This window comes from Podarcis filfolensis, assembly GCF_964270895.1.
Source record: "Podarcis filfolensis genome assembly, chromosome: 6".
NCBI lineage: Eukaryota > Metazoa > Chordata > Lepidosauria > Squamata > Lacertidae > Podarcis > Podarcis filfolensis.
The window spans coordinates 90,161,951-90,174,006 of NC_139609.1; the positions used below are offsets into that span (position 1 = coordinate 90,161,951).

Genomic DNA, 12,056 nt, shown 5'->3' on the forward strand with positions numbered 1-12,056 from the left:
TAAGTTGGTCTGAAAGGCGGGATATAAAACAGAGTGGGTTATTATGGGATTCCTTCTAGGACCCCACCAGAACTGTGTTGCCAGGCCATCGCATCTCTAATGCTAGCCTGGATAGGTCAGAAAAAGGAAATAGCATGGGACAGGGTGAGCAAGGCAGCTCTTGTGGGGTGACCTTTCCTCCACCCCTTTTTTTCTTTAAAATGCAATCAAAGCTGAAAAGTATGCTTTTGAAGGATTTGCAATTTCCGAAGAAACATATCCCTCTGTGACAGCTGCTGTGCAATGCTGCTGTTTCTCAAGGGTATGAGATCTGGTTTGACAAAATGTCCATCTCTCCCAGAGATGCAAAATGAGCCCCTTGGAATGCCAACAGATGTTTGTGCCTGGCAACAGAAACATTATATACCCTTATCTTGGGAAGAAAATGTTGTGTCCGTTTGGCAGTGTGATGTGTGTGTGGTTTTTTTAAAGGAATATTTTTTTCCCACCCCTTGGCACTGGGAACAAAATTTATGCCTAATATTTCAAAAAGGCCTCCTGGGGAGGGAGGGAGGGAGGGAGGAAGGAAGGAAGGAAGGAAGGAAGGATGGTAGACACCCACCTTTGATCTCTCTTCCCAATGCTCCCCTTCCCCATAAATCTCAAGGGGCAGGTCCATGCCATACATCTAAAATGCCCCCAATACCCATTTAAAGCACATGTGCATTGGATGAACTTTAATTGTAAGGTGTGTATACGGTTGGTGCATTTGTGCTTGCAGTCAGATTCATTTCATTTTCATTTACTAAACTACTTCTTCTTCTTCTTCTTCTTCTTCTTCTTCTTCTTCTTCTTCTTCTTCGGTGATGACTCATAGCCAAGTAAGATTGTCTTCCACAGTGGCGTAGCGTGGGGGGTGCAGGGGGGGGGCCGGCCGCACTGGGCGCAACATCTGGGGGTTAGGGTTAGGGGGCGAAAATCCATGGGTTAGGGGGCACAAATTACTTGCCTTGCCCCGGGTGCTGACAACCCACGCTACGCCACTTGTCTTCCATAAACACAGTTTTAACAGTGACTGTGGAGGCCAATTCTGGATCCACATGTCCTTTCACAGTGGGGACATGGGTTTCCGGGTGGGAGTTGATCATGGTGAGGGTTTCCTTCCTCTTAGCATGTTTCTTCTTTTCGTCCTGAGTTCAAGCGTCTTCAAAGACCACGGCACCTTTGGTAAAGGCTGTTCTCCAATTGGAGCACTCTCAGGCCAGTGTTTCCCAGTTGTCAGGTGTTTATGCTACATTTTTAAACATTTGCCTTGAGAAAGTCTTTAAACCTCTCTTGTTGACCACCAGTGTTACGCTTCCCATTTTTAAGTTCAGAATAGAGTAGTTGCTTTGGAAGACGGTAATCAGGCATCCAAACAACATGACCAGTCCAATGAAGTTGATGTTGAAGAATCATTGCTTCAACACTGGTGATCTTATTATTATCCACTTGTCACCCAAAGGTCTACAAGCAATTTACAGCAAAAAAAAGACAGAGATACATATTACCATGGCGGGGGGTGGAATCGGTGTGTGTGTGTGTTATACAGTACACTAATATTTTATATAACCAGTGCTTTTTCCTGGGGGTACTCAAGAGTACCCAGTACCTGCACCTTTTTCCCCTAAAAGAAAAGCACTGGTTAAAAATGTGGCACTTACTGTAACAACTTCATGGTGAATACTGGCACCTCTTTTTCTAGAAGAAAAGCACTGCACAGAACATAACACCCTTTAAAAAAAATACTCAAATAATAAACAAAGCAATTCTCTGACCCACTCATTAACAAATCCAAAACCTCCTCTCCCCCCCCAGTCCAAAAATCATTCACATCAAAACATCAATTTCCCCGTTTAACCTCACCACCCAGAAGTCTGGGGTCAAGTCCATTTATTACAAACCAGTGATGGGGTTGGATAGTTGCTCATCCAACTTTGGTGGTCACTGGTTATGTTCCAGTCGTGCTCCTTTAACTCAGTGGCAGGCAACTAGCTTTAACCCAAGGATGGAGGCTCTTAGAGTAGATTATAAACTAGCTTGCAAAAGCCAGATGTTTCGGTGCACTTCCATGCACACAGATGTTTCTACAGCCAGCCATGCAAGAGGGTATTATCAGTTCAAGGACATGTACCAGCCAGGGAAGAGCACTTTGACAGGAGCAATGCCCCAGAACAAGGCTAGATCCAAGGATCCCTCCAAGGTGGCAATGTGTTTCTTTACCTCCTCGTTTTATTCTCACAACAACCTTGTGAGGTAGGTTAGGCTGAGAGGCAGCAACTGACTCCAAGTGAGCTCCATGCCGCAGTGGGGATTTGAACCCTGGTCTCCCAGGTCCTAGTCCGGCACTCGAACCACTACACCACACTGGATCTCAATAACAAATAGGAAACAAGAAAGAGAGGGCATACACAACCCTTGTACACTTAAAGGCACAGGCAACCCAACTCCGACAACGAAGAGTGAAAGTCTAATTTTCATTTGCCAAGTGAGTCAGCCCTGCAATTGGTCACGTCAGGTTGATAGACCAAAATGCATTGAGCACAATCGCTCACAAGCAATTGAAATGGAAAGAGTAAAAAAAAAAAAAGTTACGAAGGTTCAAAGACATTTGGCAGAAAAGCTTTGCACGTCAATAATTGTTCTCTCCCCATTCAACCAACCAACAAGTCTGTTTTGTTTTTCACTGATATTGTTCCTGGAAAGAATTGGAGGGAAGTGTTTAGCTGGCAGTGGGAAGTGTATTTGGCTTTTGTATGCAAACGTCATTTGTCAGACACTTTGGTAATATCTGTGACATAAATTTTTGGGCCGTCTTGCAATTTACAAGGCTCAGGTGAACTTTTTTCTCATTTCGTGGCCAGTCTCTTGCCGGTGGAGTTGCACAGATAGTTTTAACCAGGGGTCAACAAACTTTTTCAGCAGGGGGCCAGTCCACTGTCCCTCAGAGCTGTGGGGGGCCAGACTATATTGGGGGGGGGGGAAGATGAACGAATTCCTATGCCCCACAAATAACCCAGAGATGCATTTTAAATAAAAGCACACATTCTACTCATGTAAAAACAGCCAGATTCCCACACCGTTTGCAGGCTGGATTTAGAAGGCGATTCAGCCAGATCCGGCCCCCGGGTCTTAGTTTGCCTACCCATGGTTTAGGTGTTGCTTGAAAAGCAGACGTTGTGGTTTTTAAAAGAAGGAAATTTCTGAGTATTTGCACAACCTCCAGCTATGGCTTTTGAGCATTTCCTTTTTGCACTCTACATATTATTTCCTGGTGTGCCCTCCATACCAGACATGAGCTCCAACTATATATTCTGCTGGTGAATTACTGAAATTCTCTCTTTGAACAATTCTTAAGATTCTTTATCAAAGGGCTTGTTCATAGGTTGGCATTGGTCAGTGATCACTGCTTTTGTGCTGGTTTCCCAGCCTGCTGGGCTCAAAAAATGCCTGGATTTTCAAATGTACGCCGGACCTGCACAGAGACTTCTGAATTCTAGCACTCGGCAGTGACATCATCATCGAGCGCCAGAGCATGGAGGTCCTAGACCCGTAACATATGCAAAATACATCAGGACTCCATTTTCACTGCTCTGCTTCTTGCATGCTAAATACCAGAGGCAGAAGGGAAGGCCAAAAAGGTCCAATTCACAGGGTGGAGAGCATAGATTTCTGAGATAGCTCTAGTGGTTTTTTGCATGTGGGCTAAAGGGAAGGAGGTTTCTGCTAAAATAGGTAATGACCCTAATATATACCAGAATGTGAAATAATATAGAAACAGGAAGACAAACACACCCAACTTACTCATTCTGCTTACTTTCATCCACCCCCATCGTTCAGCCCAGACACTGAGGTCCAGCTCCGAGGGCCTTCTGGCAGTTCCCTCACCACGAGAGGTGAGGTTACAGGGAGCCAGGCAGAGGGCCTTCTCGGTAGTGGCACCCACCCTGTGGAATGCCCTACCATCAGATGCCAAGGAGATAAGTAACTATACAACCTTTAGAAGACCTCTGAAGGCAGCCCCATATAGGGAATTTTTTACATGCTTAATGTTTTTATGTATGCTGGAAGCCTCCCAAGAGTGCCTGGTGCAACCCAGTCAGATGGGCAGGGTACAAATAATAATTTTTGTTGTTGCTGCTGCTGCTTCTGCCGTTATCCTAATCCACTCCTCAGTAGCATTATTTGAACATAACACAAACCATGGTTTCTGCGAACTATGGCACACAAACCATGGAGCTTCCAAATGTACTGAAATATACTCGAGTGTGGATTTCATGCTCTTTATTCAGCTCATAGTAGTGAGGAATGCCAGTTCCCCCCAAATGTCTGCTTTATATACATTATTTACACAATGGGCCCCACGTCATTGGCTAATTCCAGGATTCTCCTGTAGGCCAATCAGTTTGCGGATTCACTTCCACCTGGAGCTGGATTGGGTGGCTCCAGCGGACCAATCAGACTGCTGCATTCTGGATCCTATTGTTCTAGGACCAATCAGGCTGCTGCATTTTGGATCCTATTCAACTCAGTACATAACATGTACAGACCAACTATGGTTGAAGGCTGGTTGTCTGTTTCCATTTCCCATTTCCTTGGCGCTGTAGATTCTAGACTCAATACTTTCCACAGGCAGTGCACCTGCCTTACATTTCATACAGTAAAACTTGGTACAGGCCACTGACAACCCCGATTCCCAGTTCTGGTTAGCTTGTTGTTGTTGTTTAGTCGTTTAGTTGTGTCCGACTCTTCATGACCCCCTGGACCAGAGCACGCCAGGCACTCCTGTCTTCCACTGCCTCCTGCAGTTTGGTCAAACTCATGCTGGTAGCTTCGAGAACACTATCCAACCATCTCGTCCTCTGTCGTCCCCTTCTCCTTGTGCCCTCCATCTTTCCCAACATCAGGGTCTTTTCCAGGGGGTCTTCTCTTCTCATGAGGTGGCCAAAGTATTGGAGCCTCAGCTTCAGGATCTGTCCTTCCAGTGAGGACTCAGGGCTGATTTCCTTCAGAATGGATAGGTTTGATCTTCTTGCAGTCCATGGGACTCTCAAGAGTCTCCTCCAACACCATAATTCAAAAGCATCAATTCTTTGGCGATCTGCCTTCTCTGTGGTCCAGCTCTCACTTCCATACATCACTACTGGGAAAACCATAGCTTTAACTATTCGGACCTTTGTTGGCAAGGTGATGTCTCTGCTTTTAAAGCAATGACAAACCTAGACAGCATCTGGTTAGCTAAATCTTTCAATTCACACATTGCCCCAAACCATAGTTTCTTTTTCTTAGCCATGTATGCAACAGAAGTCCCCTTTCTCCTCATGCCATTTCCCATCCCAAATGTGCTCTGGGTTTAGTGGGTGTGCAGTGGGGGAGGAGAGGCGAGGAGCTCCATTGCGGAAGCAGAAGTCCTTGCACTAACAATGGGACGAGTGACTTAGCACTGCTTTGGATACAAGCCCATTGTTTGGAATTGCTACAGTATCTGAGCTGAGCCGGTGTGCAGCCTACTTCATCAGAAGTGTATCTATTTTCTATCTGATAACTGTTGGGAAGCATGCAAATGTTTCCACAAAAGCTGATGCTTTGTTTACACAAAGATGGTGAATCATTATCTCTTTAATTTGCTTTGTCCTGGGAGGAGAGCCAGAAACCACGATCCAGATAAAAGCTTTCCTTTGTTCATGTTTTCAAATACATAAGAAGCTTCCTTTGCAAATGGTGGGGTCCAAACAGCACTGGCTGTTCATACTGGGCTTGGTTCAAGGTGTTGACTTCTACATATAATGTCCTGAATGGCTTAGGGAACCAAAACCTTAAAGGACAACCTCTGCTGGTTTGGACCTTGAGATTTGCAACAGAGGTCTTTTTTCATGGTTCCACCAATAGGAGTAACCCATGGTTGCAGTGTCATAGGATGGGCGATTTCAGTGGTGGTGGTGCCCTGGTTACGGATCTTGCCCACCCCACTTTGGAGGTCCAGGTCTCTCTGGTTAGTGGTCTTTTGGTGTCAGCTTAAGATGTATATTTTCAACCTGGTGTTTTTCTGTGTATTCTGTCTGCATTTTTCTCTCTATTTCTAAATTGCTGGAGTGGCGGTATACATAGGAACCAACTCCTAGGGGCCGAAAGTCTTCGCCCCCCCCCCAATAAAATATTTTATGGGGCCGGCCCCCCAATGTTTTATTCAAGCTGGCACACTTGGTGGTATATATTTTGAATTGAATGTTGTTTGTTTTAATCTCTAACCTGATTGTGTTGTTTGGTATGGCTTTCTGTTTGAATTTGTTATTTTGCACACCACTCTGGGATCTCATAGCTGAGCTGGCTTAGCAACAAGCATTGTGTATATTTTAATGAACTGAATAGAGTGAAATATAATATTATGAGTCATGGGAGCATGGAAAGTGTGTATGAACTTCACAGTGCTTAGCTTGTGTGTGTGTGTGTGTGTGTGTGTGTGTGTGTGTGTGTGTTTTGTTTTGTTTTTTGGTTCCTATTTTGTTAATATTGTTTTATAGATGATAAATGCTGTAATGGTTTGTCAATAACACAACTTTTTCTGCAATTGCTGCTTTATTAATAGTACTTTACAGATGATTTTACTGAAGGTTTGTTAATTATTTTATATGATTTATGCTGTACTTGTGATGCTCTGTTACGTTGTGGTTATTTATCGTTCGTTTGGGATTCATTTGAAGGAAAAGCAGCCTAGAAATATAACAAATTTTTAAAAAATGAAATCAACCAGCCATGTGGTTCAGAAAAGCATGGAAATGACACAAGGCTTTGTGTGGGCCCTGGCCCACTTAAGAGGGGGAGGTATTAAAATCACACTTCAACTCTGGAGTGGGGAAAAAGATCCCTGAATAATTCTGACTTAGGTCATTATTTATTCCCCACATAGAACTGATGCACCCCCAAAATTCCCGCTATCCCACCATGTAACACTGAGCTTTCAGCCTCTTTTTGAAAGCTGTGGGCTGGTATTTCCTTCAGAAGTTCTAGGGCAGGGGTTAAGATCTTATGTTGCTCCAGATGTTGCTAAGACTCCATCATGCCTGACCATTGGCCATGCTGACTGGGGCTGATGGGAATTCTAGAGGGGCACAGATTCTTTGTTCTAGAACAGGCTTCCTCAACCTCAGCCCTCCAGATGTTTTGAGACTACAATTCCCATCATCCCTGACCACTGGTCCTGCTAGCTAGGGATCATGGGAGTTGTAGGTCAAAAACATCTGGAGGGCCAAGGTTGAGGAAGCCTGTTCTAGAAGGACCAAAATGAAGGATGCCCACTTTTAGTCTGGTTGTCTTGGGAACTGATCTGGCAACAGGAACTAATGCAGCCCACCCATGTCATTTGTTGCAATCTGCTAGGTGTTTAGAATCTCCCATTCCTCCTTTGGCTTGCAGTCCCAAGCAGGAAACGAAAACATGAGGTTGATAGTGTCCCTGGTGAGCTATTACGACATGATCGGTAATGGGCTGTGTTCTGCCTTGCAGGCCTTGAGTTACGCAGAACTCAGTGCAACTCTTGTCAATGGACTGGTTGGCTCTGTCAGGCTCCAGAAGCTGGACTAATTTGTTTGGTCAGCTCACATCTCATAGCATGTTAGAATCAATGTTTTATAAACAGTTCCAGTTCAGTGAATGTGACGTGAAATGAGCTCTGCATCCTATCCCATTGCATGCTGCCAAAATAAATCTATTGATTACGGATTGGAAACAAAATAAAGAGCAGTGCTGGTGTGTGGGGGGGGGTTATCATCTGACTCCTCTCCCAGTACATTTTTAAAAGTGCATCATTCATGCTTGGAGACAACAAATGGTCTCCGATACTTTTAGTGATGGTTGAGAACATTTGCTGGTCATTCAATTTGCAGTTTTTATCCTTTTTCTTTCTATTTGGGTAGCAATTAACTTAGGATTTGTTTTATTGTTCTGTGTTGCCTTGAAGCCATTTCAAGTGCAAGACATGGTATAGATTCCATCATTGCTGGTTTTATGTTTCTCTAGATTTTATTATTATTTTATTATTATTTATTGACGTTATATACTGCCCTATAGGGATGCAGGTGGCGCTGTGGGTTAAACCACTGAGCCTAGGACTTGCTGATCAGAAGGTCAGCAGTTCGAATCCCCGCAACGGGGTGAGCTCCCGTTGCTCGGTCCCTGCTCCTGCCAACCTAGCAGTTCGAAAGCACGTCAAAGTGCAAGTAGATAAATAGGTACCGCTTTGGCGGGAAGGTAAACGGTGTTTCCGTGCGCTGCTCTGGTTTGCCAGAAGCGGCTTAGTCATGCTGGCCACATGACCCCAAAGCTGTACGCCGGCTCCCTCAGCCAATAAAGTGAGATGAGCGCCACAACCCCAGTCAGCCACGACTGGACCTAATGGTCAGGGGTCCCTTTACCTTTACTTATACCGCCCTATACCCGGAGGCATAGTTACCAGGTAGGAGGCATCTGGTTTGCCATTGTGAGAACAGGATGCTGGGCCTGATCCAGTTGGCTCTTGTGTTATTATGATAATAATAATGCTTATCCATAAGCATACTTAACATTTGCAGAGTGATTTTTCTTCTTCTGATGTCTTGATAACCACACACATTTTTTCAATGAGGTTATATATACAGCTCCCTGGCAGAGCTATTATTACAAGTCTGTAACAGGTTTCCCTCTTCTGAAAGGTAGAGAGGTAGAAGGAATCTGGAGTCTGAGCTCCACCTCAGAGTGCACTGCTAATTCAGTTTATATCTTGCCTCCACCACAAACCCAGACAATGGGTTATATAACATCTTCCCCCATCACATTTCCCTCTAGATGTTATGGATGCAGCTTCCAATATCCCTAGCTGGGGCTGATGGGAGTTATAGCTCAAAACATCTGGAGGTAAAGGCAAATGTAAAGGACCCTTGGATGGTTAAGTCCAGTCAAAGGCGACTATGGGGTTGTAGCGCTCATCTTGCTTTCAGGCCGAGGGAGCCGGCGTTTGTCCACAGACAGCTTTCCAGGTCATGTGGCCAGCATGACTAAACTGCTTCTGGCACCACAGAACACTGTGACAGAAACCAGAGCGCATGGATATACCGTTTACCTTCTCACTGCAGTGGTACCTATTTATCTAATTGCACTGGTGTGCTTTTGAACTGCTAGGTTGGCAGGAGCTGGGACAGAGCAATGGGAAGCTCACCCCATCACAGGGATTTGAACCGCTGACCTTCTGATTGGCAAGCCCAAGAGGCTCAGTGGTTTAGACCACAGCGCCACCCATGTCCCACATCTGGAGGGTGTCAGGTTGGTTGGGGAATGCTGATATGGAAGATGATCACACTATTCAGTTTGTGACCCATGCTACACTACAGAGCTGGAGAACAGTTGGATTCAACTCCTGCCATCTCTTACCAATGGCCAATGGGAGTTGAAGTCTAACAATATTCAGAAGCCCAGCAGTTCCTCATCTGTCAGGAATGAGCCAACAGTAAATCACACCATGCAAGCTGGAGTCAGCTCTTTATTTGCAACAACAGGATCTGCACAGGGTTTGCCAGGCCTACTGAGAACAACAACTCGTATCTGGAAGTCTTGCCCCCATGAAGCAGTTGCTGAGGCTGAAGGTCCCCATCTCCCCACAAATAACACCGGTCTTGAAAGACCTACACTGGCTCCAAGCACAATTCAAAGTGTTGGTGCTGACCTTTAAAGCCCTAAACAGCCTCGGTCCAGTATACCTGAAGGAGAGTCTCCACCTCCATTGTTCTGCCCTTTACTGAGCTCCAGCGCTGAGGGCCTTCTGGTGGTTCCCTTGCTGCGAGAAGCCAAGTTACAGGGAACCAGGCAGAGGGCCTTCTCGGTAGTGGCACCTGCCCTGTGGAATGCCCTCCCACCAGATGTCAAAGAGAAAAATAACTACCAAACTTTTAGAAGACATCTAAAGGCAGCCTTGCTTAAAGGTAAAGGTAAAGGGACCCCTGACCATTAGGTCCAGTCGTGACCGACTCTGGGGTTGCGGCGCTCATCTCGCTTTACTGGCCGAGGGAGCCGGCGTACAGCTTCCGGGTCATGTGGCCAGCATCACTAAGCCACTTCTGGCGAACCAGAGCAGCACACGGAAACACCGTTTACCTTCCCGCCGGAGCGGTACCTATTTATCTACTTGCACTTCGACGTGCTTTCGAACTGCTTTTAATGTTTAATAGGTTATTGTATTTTAATATTCTGTTGGAAGCCGCCCAGAGTGGCAGGGGGGACCCAGCCAGATGGGCGGGGTATAAATAATAAAATATTATTATTATTATTATAACTGCCTATGTCCACTCCCCTCCAGGGTTTCCCCCCCAAGCAATTGGAGGCTGTGCCTGTGCAATGCTGATCTCTTCTCCACCCTTTCCATGCCTCCTCTGGTTCTGGGAGACAAGCGGGAAGGGAATCTTGTCATAGCAGGAGGGGGAGATACTTGCGACTCTTTACCATACTGACTCATCTCTGCTTCTTGGCCTCTCATCACCCAATTTCCTGCCTCTGATTCTGGACCTCTCTGCCACAGACTCTCCCAGCTCACTTAGCCCTGTTACCTCCTCAGCTTCCAGCATCTCTTCCCCCCACTCCAACCAGTCAATGACACAATCTTTGATTTAGCGTTACATGCAGTCCCAGTGCATGAGTCACTTAGGCCAACATTCTCCAGCCTATAGTCCTACTGAAGCCAAGGAGCTGTTCCTTGATTTAAGAAATGCCAGAACTAATTGACAACTCTGAAGCTGGCTCTGAGGTCGTAACACTTTGCTCTTCCATTGTGCCCTGTTGAAGCTTGCATATTCTCTGCCAAGACTGTCAGAATCTTGTCCATCATCTTCAGGAAAGACTTTCTGAAACAAGATCATGCCTTTCTGCACCAACTCTTCCCCTTGGCATTTTTATGGTGATTTACGAAGTTTCAGGGGAGGTGCCACAGAAGAGAGCCCCTGCACCCCCATCGAAGCCTTTCTAGGCCCAGTTCGATGACCTAGAAAGATCCTCAAAAATGTTCCTTTGCCGCAGTCCCTGTAGAATTACCTTAGGAAACCAGATACTGCAAATTAATTTGCAGAATTAATGAGGCGTGTGTTGCTGCTGATAAAGAATCAATTACTAGCAAGCATCTGGGTGGTGAACCTCTTTCTCCAAAGTAACCCATAAGAGCGAACAAACCTTTCGGCGCTTTTCATTTCACTTCTCTAAACAAGATTTGGTTCTGCTTTTAGCTCTCCTGAGAGTCGTGGATATAAATTTATCTTCGTGGTTTTCATTACAAAGGCCGGATACTTATCTAAGATTGATGGCTATTAATAGAATAGTTACAAGGATGAAAGTTAAGTATTACTGAGTCTAGCACTGTTCAGGTAACAACACCATTCAGTAAGGCCCAAAGTGTCATTAATTTCAGACTATTTAAACTCTACAGTTACTTCCTTGCACAGCCACACTAAATGTTATGAAAATAAATGGTTTCCTGTAAGCCCAGCCTGGATACCAGCTACCACTTAGCTAGAGTTCATTCAACACCTTTGCAATATCTGCAGCACAGATATTGCTCTGGAGTGTATTTTTATTACACTTACGCTCGCCATAAACCTTACATGCTTCCTTGTTGCTGTTAGGTGCATTATATATATAAGCACTTTTGCCCACTAATGGTTTTGTGTCTTCATTGTATGTTGCCATTACTAAGGTTGCCACCTGGTGAAAGCAAACATAATGGGTTAGTCATGTGAACTTTAACCACTTAATTAACTGATTAAATCTGCATATATTTGCATATGAATTAAACAGAAGTTCCGACAAAAGAAAGGCATCCATTTTTTTAAAAAAGATGACTCATATTAGAAAGTAATGTTAATCTGTCTTAGCATTTTAACTGTTGTATGTCTTAAATTAACTGTTGTAATTTTTTCTTGATTTGTCCTAGTATTATTATTACAGTCGTACCTTGGTTGTTGAATGCCTTGGTACTCGTACGTTTCAGCTCTTGAACGATTGAAACCCGGAAGTGAGTGTTCTGG

At 44.9% G+C, this 12,056-nt stretch overlaps 1 protein-coding gene across 4 annotated transcripts in view; it reads left to right on the forward strand.

The window, feature by feature from the left end:
* SLCO4A1 (solute carrier organic anion transporter family member 4A1) overlaps window positions 1-12,056 on the forward strand; it is a 64,160-nt gene that overhangs the window by 10,206 nt on the left and 41,898 nt on the right. Inside the window, exon 1 of one of the 4 annotated variants that reach the window (XM_083618546.1) lies at window positions 5,716-6,010. The exons of the other annotated variants lie outside the window; for them this stretch is intronic. Coding sequence (XP_083474672.1) covers window positions 5,936-6,010 — 75 coding nt within the window. The 5' untranslated portion in view covers window positions 5,716-5,935. Of the gene's footprint in view, window positions 1-5,715; window positions 6,011-12,056 lie in introns of those variants that run through there. 4 annotated transcript variants of the gene reach the window in all.